The 21,638-nt window shown below is 42.1% G+C and overlaps 1 protein-coding gene across 18 annotated transcripts in view; it reads right to left on the bottom strand.

Annotated features, from left to right (window-relative positions):
* Window positions 1–21,638, bottom strand: part of afdna (afadin, adherens junction formation factor a) — a 114,293-nt gene that overhangs the window by 27,213 nt on the left and 65,442 nt on the right. For 13 of the 18 annotated variants that reach the window (XM_058379025.1, XM_058379014.1, XM_058379023.1 and 10 more), the window contains 9 exons: window positions 20,022–20,227; window positions 17,976–17,996; window positions 15,906–16,051; window positions 13,874–13,968; window positions 12,891–13,156; window positions 11,088–11,231; window positions 9,857–10,055; window positions 9,477–9,580; window positions 7,536–7,616 (listed from right to left, as the gene is read on the bottom strand). In XM_058379025.1, the coding sequence (XP_058235008.1) occupies window positions 7,536–7,616; window positions 9,477–9,580; window positions 9,857–10,055; window positions 11,088–11,231; window positions 12,891–13,156; window positions 13,874–13,968; window positions 15,906–16,051; window positions 17,976–17,996; window positions 20,022–20,227 (1,262 nt within the window). The remainder of the gene's footprint in view (window positions 1–7,535; window positions 7,617–9,476; window positions 9,581–9,856; window positions 10,056–11,087; window positions 11,232–12,890; window positions 13,157–13,873; window positions 13,969–15,905; window positions 16,052–17,975; window positions 17,997–20,021; window positions 20,228–21,638) is intronic. The other 5 variants (XM_058379017.1, XM_058379030.1, XM_058379033.1 and 2 more) reach the window with 1 other exon arrangement.

The raw sequence follows: 21,638 nt of genomic DNA, 5'->3' as shown, positions 1-21,638 counted from the left end.
TTATAACCGCATTGAACTCCTTCTACTTTACTGAACATTTCACGTCTATTAACCGCTCCCTCAGTAACAGTAAAAATATGAACACACACACGAAAGGTTTTCCTTTGCACCAATAACAACAGTGTTTCCCAAAACAGGGTAGAGGAGGCTCATGGGTGATTAGTGATAAAGTAAATAAGAGCTCGACTTGGAGGCAGTTCATACTCGTCTTTGCCAGGCGCTTTCATATCTGAGCTCAGTTAGAGGGCATGAGGCTTGAATTTAGGCTTCAAGCTGCTGATTATTATTATTATTATTATTATTATTCATCTGCAGGGAGACGATTACAGAGCGTAAAGCGCTAAAACATGCTGAGGCGAGCCCGAGTGTGGATGTAAACACACATGGATTGACTTAAGCTTTTATAAATACAGTCTTTAACCTAAATAGGACCTATAGACGAAAAAGCAGCCTGGAGTATGCTATTAAGATCCAAGACAATTTATTAACATTCCAAACAGCCAATGAGGGCTTTGAGTGTTTGAGTAAACGGTATGGATGAGGTTGAGTAGATAATCCGTCCCACTCCCGAGCTACCAGTGTTCTGGGTTACCACTGTGACCACGTCTTCTTTCCAGACCTTCCTGATCCATCCAGACGCTCTACCCCTGGTAGGAGTCTCGTCGCTTAGATGCTGTGAATGGATCTGTGTGGACAGCCTGTGACCAGGAGACAGCTGTGGACAGAGCCACTTGGAGACTATCACACCGTCACGGATCTCCCCGTTTGCGACAGGGTGTTCCTGGTTTCATCCTGAGCTTCAGGTTACAGTCTGTGTAGAAATTCATTCACATGTCCATGTGGGTTTCATCAGGGTTTCTCGGGTATCCAACAACCTCTAAAAACATGCTGGTAGATAGATTGGGAAATGTAAATGAAATTGCCCCGAAGTTAGGCATCTCATCCAGGGTGTATTCCAGTCTCAAGCTGAGTGTTAGATTCTGGGGTAGACTCAGGATGCACTACCACCCTGATCAGGATACATCTTCCTGTTTATATTGGATCCGGTGTTCTTGTACAATAAAACACTTGGTATGTGACTATCACATACGAGTCAGCCATTTCTCACTGGCCAGACCTGGAAGCCATTGCAGATCTCCGTGAAGTGTCAGCTCATTGGTTATAAACCAACTGAAACATCTCACAGGCATAGCAAATATCGCATCTACCTGCTGCCTGGTTTCCATGTGATGCCGATTAAACACTAGAGACTCTGATGTTTTTTAAATCCTCAAACAGAATTCAGAAAATCGAGACCCCACCCGGACACTTCCTGTCCGAGGAAGAGCTCCACAACCTGTTGCAGGAAATTGGAAGCTGATGTTGGCTCCTGTTCTGTTCCTTCACTGCTATGAGGCTCTGTTTTCCATTTGCTTCGAGACACATCAACTTCCTGTTTGGGAGTTTAGATGGACAGCTGCATTCTGGGCTCCCTATTGACCATACAGTTCAACGGAGGACCTCGTACCTGTCTGTTTAAGAGCTCAAAAGCTGAGACGTGGAAACCTCAGATTTATCCATCGTCCCTTTGAAATCCACCTACATATTGTTTGACTTGACAAAAAAAAGAAAGAAATTCTTAGTTGACAGTAGCTTGAATAGCTGCTGAAGAAGTCTATCAGCTGTAGCTAGATCAGAAAGTGAGGATAGATGGATGGTCATTTTGGTGCTCTCCTGATGCCAGGTGCAAAATGTCATCACCAGAAAAAGAGGCTTTGGGTAATGAGCTGCTCGCAGCCAGACACATTCATCACATCTGAGTGGCTTTACTGATGGAGACAGTGGGCTGCTGGCTTGGATTAAGATAGACCAAACAACGTCTGTCAAGCATCACAGGACTCGGGCTGCGTGGTGGGGACGAGCAGGTATCTGTCATTCCTTTCAAACCACTGACAAGAGCAAGGCGGGACCTGGTATTATTTCTAAGTGGATGTTGAGACCTCTGTGTGCATCATGACTAGAGTTTGATGTCACTCGTATGGTTCTCTCAATCCTTCTTTAAAATACTAATAAAAGACATTTGTCATTCCCTGTTCACCAGGCCGTATCTCCAGATGATTGGGTGTGTGTTATTTATTAGCACTTCCTTAAAAATATGTATCCTTTAGCATCTGTTACCTTTGTAAACAAGTGGTCAACGGTTAAGATGTTGGAATACCGATCGGTTCAGTAGTCCAGGACCACCAAGTGGACACTGCTGGGTCCTTGAGCAAGGTCCTTAACCCTCAATTGCTCTGAATAATGGAGCAGCTACCACTGAGTGCTGCCACTACAGGTTAGGCTTATCAGGCTTAGTGACTTGTGAACAAATCGACTCAACCACCAGACTGAGGATGGAGGACTCTCAAAAGTCTGACACTGGAAACCGAGCCATGTTGCTTGAAGAAGCTTGAACTGCTTTCACAGTTGCGCCTCGGTGCTGTAACTATAGTCCGAGCTACTCGTCTCAAATCCTGCCCCCTGCTGCCTAACACACTTTGGCTGATATGATGGAGAGGATAGGATGGGATGGCTACAGACTTTCGAGAAAAGATAATGCTAACGAGGCTCGGAAAACACTGTTTACTTGTGAACAAGCTTGGACGGAACACCAAAGCAAAAAGCTGAAATGCTAGATCTTGATTAATGCAGATAGCTAACTAGCCTGCCATTTGTTGTTTTATTGGTTTCCGGGTAACCAAAAGACAGAACTAGGCAACTTGATCACAGGCTAGCAAGCAGTGCACTACATATGTACATGTGCACTACATCTTTAACTTAAAGAGCCAAACAGGAAATGTCAAGACACGTGACCCTGACAGACACGAGATCTGAAAACAAAAGAAGTGCTGCGTCTAACAGCGGTTAAAAGATCCTATCTTAAGCAACGAGTGTGAGAAGAGAAATCCGATCCAGAAGACGAGAGCGCAGCAGGAGATACTGAGAGACTAATTACAGATGCGTGTTTAGCTGAATCTGACATCCATCCCAAATAAAATTCCACTCGGGTGAATCATGGTGGAGCGACGCACATGCAGCCGGCATCTGGAGAGGGTTCGTGATTACACGGATCTCGTGACTCTCTGTAAAGCCAGGAGACTCGAAAAATGTCAGTTCCAGGTGCTCGAGTGGTTTCTCGTCTTTCTTCTTCTCCCGAGTGTTCAGGAAGTGCAGAAATTCGCCGATGAAGCCATTTCCTGCTATTGTGAGCGCGGTGGACAAAAGGGGACAGGAGACTGAGAAACCTGGCGTGAGGGAAGTCACGGCGCTATTGTGCTGCACTTTGTACAAACAAACAGAAACGAGCAAAGAGAGCTGGCGAGACGCGAGAGCTGTGGATCGAGTGGGAAAAGATTTTCAAGAAGGAGCTGTGGAAGATACGATAGGAGGAACGAGGTCACGGACGCTTCCTGGGTTCCTGACAGGAGTGTGTGTGTGTGTAGGATTTCCCCTTATGCTGTTCCATAAAAACGTCCCATAGGAGCCATTAACACACACACAGCTGCAGCTCAGTAGCCTGACATTCATATATAATGTACAACAGTAATGAATTATATGATTGTGTGTGTGTGTGTACCTTCAAGACTGACACATGCAGCGTCAGGAAAAAGAAATGCCCACATAATCATTTACTTTCTATTTACACAAAAACACAGTGGAGTGCAAAAGTGTACGCCCCTCGCACCATGGGTTCATTAAAAAAAAAAAAGTCTGTTAAACATGAATTCTCGCACCGGATTGGTCAGAAGCTCGATTCATTTCCTTCAGTCACTGGTTTATTTCAATTCGCTCGTTCTATTACGTCATCTAAACGTTTTTATAGCAACAGCTCAGCTCACATGGAGGTGTAGAACAAACAGATAAAAAGCTAGCTAATGCTGATATGCTGAAGTCTTCTGTAAGGAGTGAAATGTTTAACATTTACGCAAGGATGGTCATGGAAGTTTCTGCGCTTTATAACAGTAAGTTTTCCTCCACAGGAAAAGAGTTTATTACACGACAAGCCGCGTTTTCTTTCATCTTATTAACTTCTAGAGACAAAGAAAGGAAAATAACCAAGAGAGGATGATGAAGGGGATGACCGTGAAGCTGCTATAACGTAAGTGATAAGAGGATAAGATCCCACAACATTAAATGCAACAAATAAATGAATAAAAAAATAAATGGATTAAAAAAAAAAAAACCACACAAATGGAAAAAAAAAATTAAATGGATTAAAAAAAGCAATAAATTGGTAAAAAATAAAATAGATAAAAAAAAAACAATGAATGGACTAAAAAACACAATAAATGGATAAAAAGCAATAAATTAATAAAACCATAAATAGATAAAAAAAAGGTTTAAAAAAACAGTAAATTGATTAAAAAATGGATAAACAATAAATGAACTAAAAAACACAATAAATAGATAAAAAGCAATAAATTAATAAAACCATAAATGGATTAAAAAAACAAAAAATGTTAAAAAACAAAACAAAAAATTGATAAACAGATAAACAAACAAAAAACAATAAATGGATTAAAAAAAAATAAATCGCTGGCATGGTATAAGAGGAATAAAACATTTCCTGACCTTTAGTTAATGGAAAATAAACAACCTCAGGATTGTTTATATCAACAATGCCATGCTGGTGTAAAATGAACATCTTTTAATCTTTGTCGTAAAGGTATACAAATTTCACACTCCACTTTACAATAAAACCAAATCTGAATAAAAGACAGCGATTAAAATATAAAATATAATAACCTGTTTATTCAGATTATATAATTCTCGTCAGTGGAATGAATAGGATTCTGTGCTACTGTTTATTCTCGGAGTTCACCAGCTCTAAACATCTGCCAGCGTTTCCTCACACACACACACTTCAAACACACACACGCGCCAACCCAAGCAGCGTCTTACCGACTGGTCTTTCCTCCCGACCACAGAGAACCACATGCTGCTATCTCCACTCGGGTGGTATAAAGCAGTTCAGTGAGACTCCCAGCTGCTCCGAGAGCAACACCAGGTGAAGCTGGATCCGATCCCAGGAAGCCGTCCGACTTTAGCCTGACGCTACATGCTAAGTACAGTCCGAGTCAAAACCTGTTCCCGGAGAAGCAAATCCGCGGATCGCCCCGGAGCGCAAGAATGCCTAGAGTCTGAGTGAACTTTCTGTGCTGCTCCACACACCCACATACACACACACACACACCGGGACAAACCTATCATTACTCTGCTCTGACTGGATCCACCTCTCTTCTCTTCTCCTCTCCACTCCCTCCTGTTTCCTCCTCCTCCCTCCCTCCCTCCCTCCAGTCTGTCCTCCACCTCACTCCTTCTCTGCGCAGTTTCAAAATAGAAGTTATAAAAACAGTTCAGGCGAGCCTCCAACTCTTTGCTTGCTTTTTTTTCCTCACATGGCCTCTACATCCCCTCTGCAGGAGCTGAGTTTTCCCGTCACATCTGGATTTTGAGCCGTTCTTTCACACGTGCTTAAAAATCTGCAACGTAAAAATGATCTGAAGCAACCCAGATACAGCTCTCTCTCTGTGTGTGTGTGAGCTGAAAAAAACCTCCTAAACTTCATAAAACGCATTTAGAATTATTTTAGTGCTCAAACTGCAAAAACAGTCACTGCAGTGATCAGATAAACCCGAATCCCAATCACTGAAAAAGATTGTTGAATCGTTGTCATGGCGACGTTTTCTTCGTAAGGAGATGCTTATTCAGTGTTTATGGAAGGAGTCTCCAGTGTCAGAGGAAACGCTGAACCTTTATGTTTTCTGATATCTTCAGAAAGAGGAGGTTTTTAGCTGCTATAACACAAGCGATAACAGGAACTAAACTCTGTGTCTTTCTTTTTGCCTCCCTCCCTGTCCATCTGTCTGTCTCTGCACCCCTGCCCTCTCTGTCTCTCTCGCTCTCTCTCTGCCTCCGTCCTTGTCCGTCTTTCTCTACCCCCCCCATGTCTCTCTTTCTGCACCCTGTCTTGGTCTATCTGTCTGTCTCTGCACTCCTTTCTTTCTCTCTTTCTGTCCCTCTCTCTCTCTCTCTCTCTCTCTGCCCCTGTCGGTCACTCTATCTCTCTCTGCCCCACTTCCCTGTCCGTCTCTCTCGGTACTTGTCCCTGTCTGTCTCTCTCTGCCCTATCCCTCTCTGTCTCTCTCTCTGCCCCTGTCTGTCTTTCGCGCTCTCTCTCTCTCTCTGCCCCGTCCATGTCCGTCTCTCTCTCTGTCCCCATCTCTCTCCCCGTCCCTGTCTGTCCCGTTATATTACATTACAGTGTATAAAACATGTCTGCTGAATTCTGGAATCTGATTGGTCAGAAGGTAGTGATTCATTTTTTTGCTATACTTAATGGCAGGTATATGTTAAATCGCTCGTTAGTACCGTTTCTATGGTAACGGCTCTCACATAGAGACCTGTCTAAATTGCAACAAGCACAATGCGGTGATTAACCAAACCATGAAGCAAAAAAAATTAATAAATAAAATAAATATAAAATAAATAAATATGAGTAAATAAAAATAAATAATATTTTAAAAATATGTTGATAAAGTTTTTAAAATTAAAAATACATATGTATATAAATATTATAAATATTAAAATATTTTGATTAAATGATGTTGTTATTTACAAGCAAACTCCAGTGTTTTACAGAACAGCGTGATATAAAGTACAAACCGATAAATACAAGGTGTTGTGTGATCACGGGCATGTTGCTGTGCGGGTTTAAATGAGCCGCTAATACCAGTTTCCACACACTGATGCAAATGTGTCTCATGCAAAGCAAAGCGTGGCCATGTTCCCCCTGAGGAACAAAGGTGTGAAAGATCTACACCGGCTCCTTCATTTGCATTTCATTTGCTCTGTTCTGTTTTAATTACGAACGCAACTTTCCCAACTCTCTGATGGTAATCAGTAAACAGAAAGAGAGAGCGCGCTTTCCACCTCGTAAAGACAAACACACAGAGTCATAAAGCAGGAGCTGAGAGTAGACTAAACACATGATAACACACACACACACACACTCGGTTTACGTGGAATGAGTGCGGCCCGGAGCTCCGCCCCTGCACCACAGACGAGGAAATACTCCACCGAATCTCTGACTGAATCTTTCACTGCTTTCTGGTGTTTGTTGTCCAAACATTTACAGATATTGTGTATTTGATATGGGCGCTGCTGCTGCTGCTGAGTGCATGGAAACTTTTTTTACACACCAAATCTGCAGCACATTGACACAATTTCCACACAATTTACTTAAACCTGTTTACTTACAGTGAAGGTCTATTAGAAGTTGCTGAAGTCTAACACTTAGATATGATCTGTATTAATCACACGACTGCTTTTTTTTTTTTTTTTTTAATATATAGCACCTTTTATAGGAAGTCCAGCAGCTTTGGAAAATCTCCCATGTCCAATGTAAAGATTCTCTCAGCCGATGAACTACTCCATTATTTTCCCCCGAGCAGCTCAGCTACTTCATGTAACCTTGACATCTCCACTGCGCCAGGACTGATGAGATGTTTCCTTACCTTGGCAGCGACGATGCTGAGGCCCATGCCATTGTGCTTCTTCAACGTCACCGTCACGATTTCAGGTTCCTTCCTCATTGGCTGCAGAAAGAGCAAACAGTGGAGTTAGAGCTGAAGAGACAGGAGCAGGAGCAGGAGCGGGATTGTGAGCTGCCCTGGTCTCGTGGCTGGTTCTGCACTAGACTGGCTGAGCTGAGGAAGAGGAGGAAGAGGAGGTGGAGGCAGGGCGAGGCGCAGAGCGGCGGTTGTTCCTCAGAGCCAGGCCTGACCACAAGGAGAAACAGCGGCTTCTGGAGACGAGTCAAGAATGAAAGCCACATGCGTCAGCGCCACAGAGAGCCAAACTCTCTTCCACATGGGCCAGAGAGAGAGAGAGAGAGAGAGAGAGAGAGAGAGAAAGGACAGGGAAAGGGTAAGACAGGGCAAGAAACAGAGAGGGTGAAAGAGAAGGAGACGGAAAAATAGACAAATAGGACAATGAGAGATAGAGAAGGACAAGGAAAGGTGGGGTAAGAGAAGGGAGAGGTGGGGTGAGAGAGGGTGAGAGAAATGGAGGGAGAGAGAGAGATACAGAGAGGGAGAGAGAGAAGGACAAGGAAAGGTGAGAGAGTAAGAGACAGGGAGAGGGGGTGAAAGAAAGAGAGAGAAAGAGGGAGGAAGAGAGAGAGAGCAAGAAACAGGGAGAGGGGGTGAGAAAGGGTAAGAGGGAGAGAGATGGTGGGAGAGAGTGATGGAAGGAGAGAGAAAGATAATAGAGAGATAGATGGGGTGAGGGAGAGGAGGTAAGAGAAAGATGGAGGGAGAGAGAGAGAGGTTGTTGTAGCTGTGACGGGGAGAAGGGAGGTGAGAAAGGGTGAGAGTGAGACAGATGGAGGGAGAGAGAAAGAAAGAGAAATGGAGGGGATGAAAGAGAATGAGGAAAAAAAATAGAGATGGAGCGAGACAGAGACAGAGCGAGTGAGAGAGCGAGAGAGCGAGAGAGAGCGCTTTGTCTATTGGGTCTGAAGGCTGAAGGGAATTCAGCTCGGTTTTAAGTGTGTGTGTGTGTTATTGTTGTTACAGTGGTGTTTCTCTAATTATAGGAAAGCATGTTATATATTGTGTTGTATATATTATGTATAGTGTGTGTTACTGTGATGCTTCTCTCATTATAGGAATGTGTGTTATTTATTGTGTTATTTACAAATAATGTGTGTTGTTTGTTGTTTTGTATATATTATGTATACATATAGTGTGTGTGTGTAAGAAACGGGGAAAGCCCTTCACAAAGCCCCAGTGGGAGCTGCTGCAGTTTTCCCCAGTGTGTGTGTGTGTTCCAGCTCGGTGATAAAGCCGGAGAGCAGAGCGCTTCACCGCAGCATGAATGAGATCATTAAGGAGTATTGGGAGACGCGGGGGCGGAGTCTGTCCGGCGGATGGGCAGGCCGCGTTAATCAGAGGCTGGAAGGCGCTGGGACGATGAACACAGGCTCCTCCTCGAGCGCGATCTGGAGCTGGAGCCGACGAGGCCCTGGCCTTCTGTGTTTGGGCACGGTGCATGCAAACCACGGCAGGAAAAAACAGGGCAATTACAGGGGAAGCGGTGCAATTCGGGGGGCTTTTGTGCGATTAGGGTGAGTAAGAAAGCTATCATTTACAGTGCTCTGGTCACTAATTAGGCACAGCGGTGCGACTGTAATCTAACACACTGAGGTAGGTCTGCGGGCCGCACGTCCAGGACACCGAGACGACTCGGATTAACCGTATCGCTCCGCAGAAGTGCACCCGCGGTTGTGTCAAAAAATATCGGAACGGGGTATCTAATCATGGACAAGCTGCGAGGACTAAGAACACTCACAGTGCGAAAGAAAGCCTTCAGGGGACGAGGTGTCTATAAATATCAGTCAGCTTGAAGCCTATCACGTGTGTGTGTGTGTGTGGTAATGGCATCATGTGACCTACCAGGTCTGCGTTATCTGCGGAGAAGTGGCTGTCGCAGTCGGCTCCTTCAAAGTAGACGGTCCAGGTTCCAGGAGAGCGAGGATGAGGGGTCAGGCGACAAAATCCTGAAAGAACACACACACAAGTCAGCACACACCTTTAATACACATCTAAATCCTGGAGATCCTGCTCTCTCTCTCTCACACACACCATCACGTTTCTCTCTCTCTCTCTTATCTGTGTTTGTTTTTAATCTGAAACAAACAGTTCTTTTTGCGAGACTTTAACTGACCACATTCCACCTCTCACACGTCAGCGTTAAATAAACAAGATAGACCCGCTTCCCTGATACCGGGTGTTGACCGCTACTGACTCTCTGGGAAATGCAGACCATCTCTTACCTCTCTGACACAGTGGCTCCAGAAACTCCTGGAAGCCGTTGGGAATGTTGCGGACCACGTCGCAGGAGTAGCCGTCCTCCGGGAGCAGGAAGGGAAGCTGAAGGTCAGGATCCTCCTCCAGCTGAACCTCTCGGCCGTCGCTGCGAGCCAGCTCGTCCGCCGTGTTCTCCGCCACGGCCACCACGTGATCGATCAGCTCCTGCAGGCAACAACAGGACAAGGTGTACAATGAACGAGGAACCTCTGGAGAAACCAGGAGAACTGAGCCACAGCTGATTTATGAACTTCCTCATGACTTAAACACGAGTTTATATAATTGACATGAGCGAATTATTCTAGTTTTACTGATGGAACACAAATGTGTTCATTTATCTTCATTAAGTCGGGAGGATTTCCTGAAAACACGGGGTGGGAGTTTTAAACGCATTGGAATTCATCTCGAGACATCACACACACACCCACACACACCCCAAACATCTATCATATTTCTTTAATAATACAGAAAAACTCAATTCGAGAAAAAAAGAGAGAGGGTGAGAGAGAGAGAGAGAGAGAGAGAGAGAGAGAGAGAGAAAGAGAAGAAGAGAGAGAGGATGGGGGAAGAGAAAGAAAGAAAGAAAGAAAGAAAGAAAGAAAGAAAGAAAGAAAGAAAGAAAGAAAGAAAGAAAGAAAGAAAGAAAGAAAGAAAGAAAGAAAGAAAGAAAGAAAGAAAGAAGGGGGCAGAGAAAGGGGGGCAGAGGACACAGACAGAGAGAGAGGTAGAAAGAACGAAAAAGAGACAGAATGGGGGGGGGTCCAGAGAAAGAGAGAGAGGAAAAGAGAGACGGGAGAGAAAGACAGAGAGAGGTAGAAAGAAAGAAAGAAAGAAAGAAAGAAAGAAAGAAAGAAAGAAAGAAAGAAAGAAAGAAAGAAAGAAAGAAAGAAAGAAAGAAAGAAAGAAAGAAAGAAAGAAAGAAAGAAAGAAAGGGAGAGAGAGAGAGGTTGATTATAATTACTCAGGTGAATTAAAACTTATTTCATCTCTTCTATTCACACAGATCTAAATGACTGAGGAAGCTGTAATTATTTGTAATTTTATGAAGGTGCAGTGTTCCTAATATAGAGAGCAAAAGAAATCCCGGCTCAGATTTAGCTCCTGTGGGGATTACTTCAGTCGTACCACTGCACAATGCTGCTGCTTCTACAGCGCTGGGTGTGTGTGTGTGTGTGTGACGGCAGGAGAGACACTCACCGGGGGGATGTAGGGCTCGTCCGGGGCGCAGTGGTAGTTACTCATGAGTGCGTTGAGCTGCAGAGAGTTGAGCTTGAAGCAGGTGTTGTTGATGTTCTGGACGTCCTGCATGGAGTACTTGTCCATGGTGAGGAGAGTCGTGGCCTGGAAAGACAAGATATCACGAGATAACAGATGATGAGTGCAAGAACAGTACGGTGTTACAATATGGACGTCCTTGGATATAACCAGGAAGTGATGTTATATATATATATATTTTAAAAAAAAAGTTTATATATATATATATATATATATATATATATATATATATATATATATATATATATATATATATATATATATATACAAAAAAATAAAATATATAAAAAAAATAAATAAAATATATATAAAAAATATATATAAAAAATATTATTAAAAAAAACAATACTGATCGAAGAAAAAAATTTTTTTTATGAAGTTATTTACTCAAAAATAAATAAATAAAAGTTAAATACAGTTGAACCTCGGCATGTGAATGCCCTCTGTTAAGAATTGAAATATTGCAAAAATTTATTTTTCAGTCAGTGAAAGCTGTTTGGAAAGAGTCAACCCACGATACCAGCGTCGTCTTCAGCATGCGTTCAAAAGCTAGATGATTTTTCTGGCGTTTCTTTGTGGACAGATTGGTGGTGTGGGTGATCTGTTCTATTTTTAGCCCAAGCTTGGTGGCACGACTTCCTGTGAGGAGCCTCGACATGGAATGCTTGGCTTGGGTCAGTTCTGCAGTTCAATGTACATACGCTTCATATTGGGAATGCTGCTCATATTTTTGGGCGGCTGGAACGGATTATCTACATTTACATTATTTCTCATGGGAGAATTCAGATTTTCACCTTAAGAACTCTCCTCCAGAATGAATTAAATCCCTATGCCGAGGTTCCACTGTATTCTCTCCCGTCGTTATGAAAGCTGTAAATGATTTTTGGTGCCATTCCGGTGTGCAGTCAAGCTCTGTAACATGATCTCAGTATAAATAAACACCTACCTAGAGAACACACCTAAACAAAACCTGTGAGAGCTCTGAAAACAAGTCCGGGACAAAGTTCTGGAAAAGCATCAGTACGGGGGTCTGGGTATGAAAACAATTAAAAGCCTCCAGTGCTAACAATAGACCACGAGTTCCTAAAAAACATCTCTGTGTAAATAGTGTCTCTGGATGAAAAACAGGAAGTAAGCGTTTGAATGAAAAGGATTTCACACATTCGATCATGCTGAGACCTCGAGCCTGCTTGGGAACATTCCACAATCAAAATCGGTTCATGCGCTGGTTTGAAGAATTCTTTAGAAATCCTACAAAATATTCAAACTCTTGTTCATGCTAATGAGACTCTTGGTGAGAAGAAAGATAATATATATAATACTTTGTATTGACTTTTTTTGCCCCTTGGTACTGCTCATCACCATGACAACACCACGACATCTCTCACAGTGAAGCATGGTGGTGGGAGCACCATGTTGTGCAGATGCTCATAAATGGTGTAGATGCTCATTACAGGGAAAGATGGATGGAGAATTACAGGTTTAACAAGCGTAAGCATATGCCAGAGTGGTTAGAACCGGAGTGTGTGAGACAGTATGGTCCAGTGTATAGCAGAAGAACGGGCAGTACACTGGACCATAGAGAAGGAAAATAATACACGATCCAGATGTGGATCATAAAAATAACTACAAAAATGATCAGCTCTATGAGCCTGGGCACTTAGTTTCATGAGGTTTTGCTGGAGTGTTAATATGTATATCTCCAGTTACTGTGTGTGTGTGTACCTGCACTATGCGGCTGAGGTGGCAGTCGGCAGCGAGTTCCAGACCCTGTTTCTCAGCCCAGGCCTCGATGTGGCTGAGCTGCTGGCGCAGGATGGCACCCCAGTAGTGCGAGCACAGACCCGAGTCAGATTCGGTCACCAGCTTGTTGAACAGCCACATGTTGATGTAGTGGAAGAGCTGAGAGAACAGCTGGATGGTGAGGGCCGCGTTCACACGGCAACGCCGAAGCAGAGACATGGCTCCTGTCAGCGTGTGCAGCACGTCCTCTGAGGGACAGGAAACAAGGAGGACACGGTCACTATGTGACTGCTTTATATCTTATAGGTAAGTATTCTGTTCATTATTCTGATCTGGTCTGAAATGAAGTCATTTGCAATTAGGATCATATGCAGCCTGAGTTAACTTCAATAAAAAAAAAAGATAAAATATATAAATAAAATAAAAATAAAAAGTAGAGTAAAACAGAAAATACAATTTTGAAAAATAGGAAATTTATCTGGGAAAAAAAAATCTGAAAATTCTAAAAATTAAAAAAAAAAAATATGAAAAATAAAAGTTAATCTGAAATAAAAAAGTTATTTATAAATTTATTTAAAAAATTGAAATAATCTGTAAAAAACCCACATTTAAAATACAAAATATGTTTAAAAAAAATATAAATCTAGCAACACAAATGCTAAAAAAATTCCCTAAATAACCAAAAGGAAAAAAAGAAAAAAACATTCCTTAAAAAAAAATAAATAAATAAATTTGTCCCTGCAAACTATTCTTACACTTAAATGACTAACCAGATTATCTGCCTCTTTGGATTGGACTTCTACTTCAGCTGATCTGCTGTATTTGTTTATTATTATTTATTATTAACATTTATTAGCCATCACATGAATACGCTTTTATTAAAACTGCCTTAAATTTAATAATAATAAGAATAAAGTCTGAGCATTTTGTTGAGATTACACATGGGCTGTGTGTGTGTGTCTCACCAATCTTGGGTCTCTGTGGGTTTTGTTCTTCAGGATCATCGAGGAACGCTGGCATGTAGTTATTCAGATCTGACTGCAGGCAATGGACCAGATACCTGAAGGGAGAAAAAAAAAACACCACCACTCACTCGAACAATCAGGAAGAAAAAATAAAAGATTTTGAAATCGCATCTTCGCATTTAAAAAAGTTATTTCTCTGGCAATGATGCATCATGAACATCATGTATTTTTAATGTCACTTGGTGATTTTACAGAGTGGGCAATAAAGTGGGCGGGGTGAATGATGTCATAACTTTATGCAAATGAGAAGCAGACTGAATGACAGTAATGCAGCACTAATTCTCTCTACATGCAAGAAACACAATTAACTAGCATTGCTGTGACGGACAGGTGACAGATGGAAAGCCCCTCCCACTTTTTTTTGTTTGTTGCTATGTTTAGTTCACCGTTTCTTTATTGAACCGATTAAAACTAGCCCAGGTCCTGAGAACGATTCCTGGACACAGCCCCACATTTTCATCCAGCTCTTGAAAAGCACAAAGGAATAAAAACAAAGCAATAAAAAATAAAAAATGAACTCCTGTGCTTTGCTTAGTTAGGAGAGTCTGGATGGTAAAGAACGCTCAGCGCCGCCCTGTCCAGATACTGGCCTGAGCACTGACGAGTCGCTGAGCACACAGATGGACTGCATTAGAGCTGGAGTACTACTCTTTCACACTTCTACAAGGTGTGTGTGTGAGAATGTCCTCTTTAAAATAAAACTAGGCTATTAGAGGGAATCAGACACTAATCTGCAGTGTGTCTAGACGAGCGCAGCCAGAAGAGATTTGGGTTACTATTAGAACAGTCGTTATATTTACACGTTAAAAACATGACGTTAAAAAAGATCCGGTCTTCTGCTGTGAATCAGTTAAAGGAACTCTGCTAATGCTTAAGTGCTAAATAACTCTGATGATCAGTGGAGAAAGAAGAACTACATCAATAATTACAATAATAATTAATAAACCTCGTCATAAAGCACAAATATATCTATAAAATATATAAAAATGCCATATTTATCCCTAAAGAGCAGAGCAGAGGTGACAGAGGTGAGGAAAACATCTGCACTGGTGATGTGTTATAGCTGAACTCCATCCACCTGGGCACTGGAGTGTGAGGGATAGAGAGATCGATTGATAGAGAGATTGATAAACGGACAAAGGGAACAATAGACAGACCTAGATTGGTGGATGGATAGACAGATAAGGACAGACAGACAGGCAGATTGATGGATGGACAGATAGATAAATACAGACAGACAAACGAATAAACAGACACAGACAGAAAGATATATAGATAGGTAGGGACAGACTGACAGATAAATGGATGAATGGATTAATGGACAGACAGACAGATACATAGAGACAGACAGACAGATGGATAGACAAATAGAGACAGACAGACAGGCAGGCAGAAGAATTAATGGATGGACAGACAGTAACAGAGAGACACAGACAGACAGATAAATGGACAGATAGATAAAGACAGAGACAGAAGAATGGATAAATTGACAGATAGACAAACAGACAGATGGATAAATAGAGACAGACATGTATGCAGACAGACACAGGCAGACAGACAGATGGATGGATGGACAGAAAGACAGACAGACGAATAAATGAATTGATGGATGGACAGAGACAGATGGATTGATAGAGACAGACAGACAAATGAATGAACTGATGGATGGACAGACAGACAGGTGGATAGATAGAGACAGACAGACGAATGAATGACTGAATGAATGGTCAGACACAGAGACATACAGACAGACAGACGGACAGACAGACAGACGGACAGAGAAAACAAAGTTCTCCTACAGCCTGTGATGTTCGCTCATGTTTTAGCGCTGCTGCTAATGTTCACTCTGTTGAGAATAATTACTGCTCAGGTGTACAGGCATTCAATCTGAAGTCATTAGAATTGACGGGAGAGTGTGTAAGTAATTTGACGGTGCTAGCATAAACCTATGTGTTCTTCCTGTGCCACTCACTTGAAGGCCATCTGGACGAGGTGCGCGAGGACGTCCTGTGCGTCCAGCGTGATGCGACTCAGGTCTTTGTCCTGTTTGATGAAGTTGAGCAGCTCCGAGGCGTTGGCCATCCAGAAGGCCAGAGCGCCGGCGATGTTTTTCTGCTTCTGTAAGAGAGACGGAGCGTTAGCCGCGGCGAGGGTACAAACTCGCCAGGGCCAGGAGAGGGGTTCTCACAGCCACAAGAAGCAGCAGCAGTCCCAGGACAGACTCGAGCCCCTGTCTGACCCGCCCTCGCTCCCTCACAACCAGACACTGCTGATCTGTGACTAACTCACTGCATCAGGTACAGCAGGAATCATTCAGATTTGGTCTTTTTCCACTGCAAAAGTACCAGAACTTCTAAAGCCAGACTGTTTGGTTTTTTTGCCTTTAGCAATGCATCACGTCCGCGTGAACGTTTCCTGATGAACAGGAAATAACGGTACCTAGAAGAAGGGAACGGCATCAACACTCGCAGGAAATAAATCCAGAGCTCCACCTTCTGTAGAAGCTCCAAACCCAAACAATTTCTTTGAATAAAGTCGACGTTTTACTAAACTAAACGTTTTCACCAGATTCTTGCCGATTTTCTTCGCACTCGCGCGTGTACGCTGACAAAACACCAGTCACCTCTAAATCACGGGGCGCATTCATGGCGTAGCTGATTTACGTTAAGCCACGCCCACAACATTAGCGCTAAAAAAACAACAACGAATAAACAATGAAAGAAGTCTTCTGAAATGTTCAATAATGCAGTTCATCGTGACCGCTGCTACGGACACACACACTAACTCTTCCTTATAAAGGGCGCCGTTACTTATTTTAGGGATTTCTAGTTAGTTTTTATTCAAGTCATTAATATTAAATGACTAAATATCTTAAAATTAAATAAAATTAAAACAAAAATGGATGGAAGATGGAACACTTAGGGTTTGAAGTGTAAGCCGTTTCCTAGCCGAACATCAAACGGAAATTATTCGAAGCTAATGGCTTCGGCATACGAAAATGGTGACTTTTTAAAAATGTTGGAAAACGTCTCATCTTCCGCAGTGTTGGCCATCTCCAAAATGATTTCTTGTCCAGCATCAGCATCAGGTAGCTCCGCCCCTTTTCCACGACGCAAGCAAAGCAGCATTATTTTTTTTGGTTTTGGTTGAATAGAAGCGCATCCTCTGGGTTCGAGACCCTCAAGTACCTCGGGTTCTTCTGCAGTGGAAAGAGTGGAGCGAATGAGGCATTTAGTAAAGCAGTGTCTGGTTGCTGTGGAGTTTAACGTCCCCAGTACACAGCGAGGAGGGATACACACGGCCCAGGACACACACACACACACTTTTTCTGAACTGGAACCTTGTGTATACCACACACACACTCGCATACACTCACTCACTCACTCTCTTACACACACACACACACGTTTTCTGAACTGGAACCTTGTGTATACCACACACACACTCGCATACACTCACTCACTCTCTTACACACACACACACGTTTTTTCCCCCCTGACGGCGACGGCTGCCCCCCCTTTCTGGTTTCAGCCAATAGAATGCATTCAGAAGAACAAGAACATTAACCACAGACAACAAAAATAAAAAAAATTATTAAAAGGAAAATAAATAAATAAATAAAGCAACAGAACACGGGCTTGTCTCGCATCCACACTGAAATGCAGGAAGCAGAAGGTAACATGGAGATGCCAGAATTAAAAATGCTGCCACAGTCAGAGATCGGAGTTTTTAATTGGAGTTTTAGTATCACATGGTCCAGGTTGGAGCTGAATGAATGAAGGGTTAACGCTCGGGTTTAATATTATTATTATTATTATTATTTTTTTTAATGTTTTTTTAGTGTCCAGCTGCTGGAGGAGGGATTATTGGCAAAGTTTCCGTTATGGGAGGGGCAAAAGGCATGTAAGACTAAGCCAAGCTAACTGAGGAGGAGGAGGAGGAGGAGGAGGAGGGGGATGATGAGCAGAGAGAGAGAGAAAGACAGAGAGAGAGAGACAGACAGAGAGATAGACAGCTCTCCCTGGCAGTTACAGTCTCCTACCTGGTCACCTTCAGCAATCTCCTGCAGAGAGAGGAGGAGTGGGAAGAGGGGGAACAAACATCCGACAGGACAGAGAGAGAGACTGTCAACAACAACGGCCATGGCATGGACAGAGATATCACAGGCATGTACACACACACACACACACACACACACACACACATACACAAATGTACACAGTCCCTTCCTGTTAAAGTCTTTCTTCTTAGAAAGGAAACTGTAATAAAAATGCCGTCAGGACAGTAACCTGTTTTTTTTTGAGCTAGCAAGCAACATGCCAACGTACCGATTCCATCCATGGTGATGTTTACGGTCTGATTTCTTGTAATTTCAGTCTAATTGTTAACTGCAGGATTCTGATTGGTCAGAAGGTGGCGACATGTTCCCTGTAATCGCTAGTATCAGCTCGTTCTTATACGCTAATGTTTCGATAGTGAAAACTTCATTTACAGACTTAAAAATGTTGGAATCGTCATATCAAAAATTCTGTAAGGAAACGTGTAGCGTAAATTTATGGAAGGATTCTCTAGTATCAGGGCTTCGTAAAAATCAGTGGTCTGATTACTTTCAGCTAATAAATTTACAAATTATGCTGCTAAATTTACAGAAGTTACTGATCTTAGTTTTACAAGAGTTCACAAGATAAAAAGTTACGACTTAAGATAAAAAGTTTACGATTTAAGATACAAAGTTTACGATTTAAGATACAAAGTTTACGATTTAAGATAAAAATGTACAATTTAAGATAAAAAGTTTACGATATTAAACAGAGTTTACGATTTTAGATGAAAGGTTTACGATTTAAGATAAAAGGTTTACGATTTAAGATAAAAGGTTTACGATTTAAGATAAAAGGTTTACGATTTAAGATACAGAGTTTACGATTTAAGATAAAGTTTACGATTTAAGATAAAAAGTTTACGATTTAAGATAAAGTTTACGATTTAAGATAAGTTTACGATTTAAGATAAAAAGTTTACGATTTAAGATAGAGTTTATGACTTAAGATAAAAGGTTTACAATTTACGAAACAGAGTTTACGATTTAAGATAAAAGGTTTACGATTTAAGATAAAAGGTTTACGATTTACGATACAGAGTTTACGATTTACGATACAGAGTTTACGATACAGAGTTTACGATTTAAGAGTTTAAACATGATTCCAGATGAAACAAGTGCAGTTGCTTGCTAGTGTGAACGCAGTATTAACCTTTAAGGTGAGGAACTTTGGTTTGAGGTTTTAAAAATGTCTTTTTATGAGTAAATGTCTTGTCCAGACATATGGCACCTCGCTGATGCCACAAGTACACGTCTGGTGTGGGTGTGTTCACTCTCTATACGTTCTGGCACAGGATCAGTTCAGGCGTACAAGGACCTGTTTACTGTTTTAACTATCTTTATTTTTAATTCTTTTACTTCTGCCACACAGCAGGACAGGCCACCTACGACTCGGGCGGCTAAACAGCAGAGTAAATAAACTGGCGGTGGTTGTTTCATTCTTCTGGCGCGGGATCACAGGCTGTGTGAGTCACTGCTCCTGAACGGTGCAAAGTTAAAACAGACGGGACGGGAAGGGAAAAGACGCCGACGAACACAGACAGACACATATACACACACACACACACACACACACACACAGACACACACACAGAGCAACAATGTCACGTAGGTAAGGACCATGATCTGAGCTGTGATGTATGTCGGCCATGCCTTAAACGCTACACCTACAGGAGCTGCTACGACAATTACAGCATCTATACAGAAGGGTCTAACCACGCTACAAGGCTAACGCTGCTAACTGCTGGTTTAGCATCAGCACACACTCTCCAACAGACTGGCTTGAGTGTCGGTGTAGGAGAGGGAGGCGTGGCTTAAGTATGCATGTATAACGTGAATGGTATATTTATATAACGCAAATAAGGTAGAGTGTGTTGATGCTAAACTGGCTTGTTAGCTAGATTAGCCATGCTACATTTGAGGTAGTGTGTCAAGTTTCTGTTATTGGTTGATGGATGAAACCGAATTGTAGAGAGGCCGGGAACTCACCTGGATCACTCCTTCCATCATGCTCACCATCTTGTTGACGATGGCGATGACTTTGTGCGTCCGCTCAGACGCGCTGATGTCGGGTCTGTAGTGGCTGGACAGCACGTAGCGGCAGGTCATGTACAGCACGTAAGTAGGTGATAGCTTAAAGTGCACAGTCGAGCTGTTGGTGTAGTTGATGATGGCCGACAGGAAAGCATCTTCAGCTAAGGAGGGGGGAGGGGGGGGTCAGAGAACCGTGTAAACAATGAGATATTAAACAAAGTGTTACGGTCACTTTCAAATCTATTAATGAATCATTTGATGAATCTGATTCAAAGTAAGTGTCATTTGATTCTTTCGATTCGTTTTGCTGCACAAATGACTGATTCTATGGTCAAATATAGCAATTAAAAAAATTCCAAAAATATTAAAAGAAACAAGCAAACAAAAGAAAGCAAACAAAAGAAACAAGCAAACAAACATCACTTGAACATGGAGAGCAGAGTCAGTGGTAAATAAATGATAAGATGATTCATGAATCAATTCAATGATTCATAAATAAATAACCAGTTTAAAAAATTTTATACAATTTTTGCTCATCTTCTCAAAATCTCCAGAACATTTCTAGACTTCTACAGCTTTGTCTTTTAGCTCAGTTTAGCCGCTCACACTTACAAAAATGCAACACGTCATAGTTGATTCACTTCCTTCATTCGAGTCGATTCAGAATCAAATCGATTTTTCCCTGAAATCTGGTTTATGTGGAAGAGGACCGAGCCGTAAAACACACCAGGGAAAGGGTTTCAACACTGTGTGTGTGAAAGCACCTTAAAGTTCTTATCACACATCTGCACATGACGCCGTTGTTCATGCGCTTGAAAGAACGTCTTAAACCTGGACTGAGACGGGTGATAACATTGTGCTGAGGTTCCTGTGCCTCAGCAGGGAGAAAGGAGTCAGGACTGCATGTACAGTACTCTCTTTGAGCATCAAACACACACACAGCCAATGAGAAGCCTCTCTGAGAACGACCGGAAATGACAACAATAAACAGGAAAGCAATTCAACAGCAGTGAGTTATTATATGATGTATGAGATCAGTACTGCCATCTAGTGGTGAGTCAGGGAAGCGACACGATGCGTTTCCTAATTAGACTTTAAAGACAGATTGAAGTTAATGGAGTAACACTAATCTTTAGTGTGTTCTTCATCCTCCTCATTGCTTCTCTGAAGTCTTTTACTCTCAGAATTCTGGCTCCTATTTGTGTTTAGGTTAAATTCAGCAGTGTTTGGTGTTCAGCACAGTGTTATAGAATATAAACTTTATAGCAGGCTTCACAGGTACACAAGCTGCTTTACTGCTTTTATACCACACCACAGATAGCTGCATATTAACACACTATTGTTTCTATAGCAACAGCTTCTTCTCAAAAAACTTCCACAACAACTTGTTATAAAGTGTGAAACGCTGTTTGTTAATAAATAAGAAACTGTAAGCGTGAGTGACTTGCTGCCATATAAGCAGAGTACCGCACTCCAGGTGTCCATGTGTTATTATTATAAATTCACTATAAAGAATAGAATTTCACCCACAGGTGTGTGGAAGTCGAGGAATTTACAACAGCTTTTAACTAG

Source organism: Hemibagrus wyckioides, linkage group LG25 (assembly GCF_019097595.1).
Source record: "Hemibagrus wyckioides isolate EC202008001 linkage group LG25, SWU_Hwy_1.0, whole genome shotgun sequence".
Classification (NCBI taxonomy): domain Eukaryota; kingdom Metazoa; phylum Chordata; class Actinopteri; order Siluriformes; family Bagridae; genus Hemibagrus; species Hemibagrus wyckioides.
The sequence above is the reverse complement of the archived record's forward strand: the minus strand, read 5'-3'. Positions and strand labels throughout refer to the sequence as shown.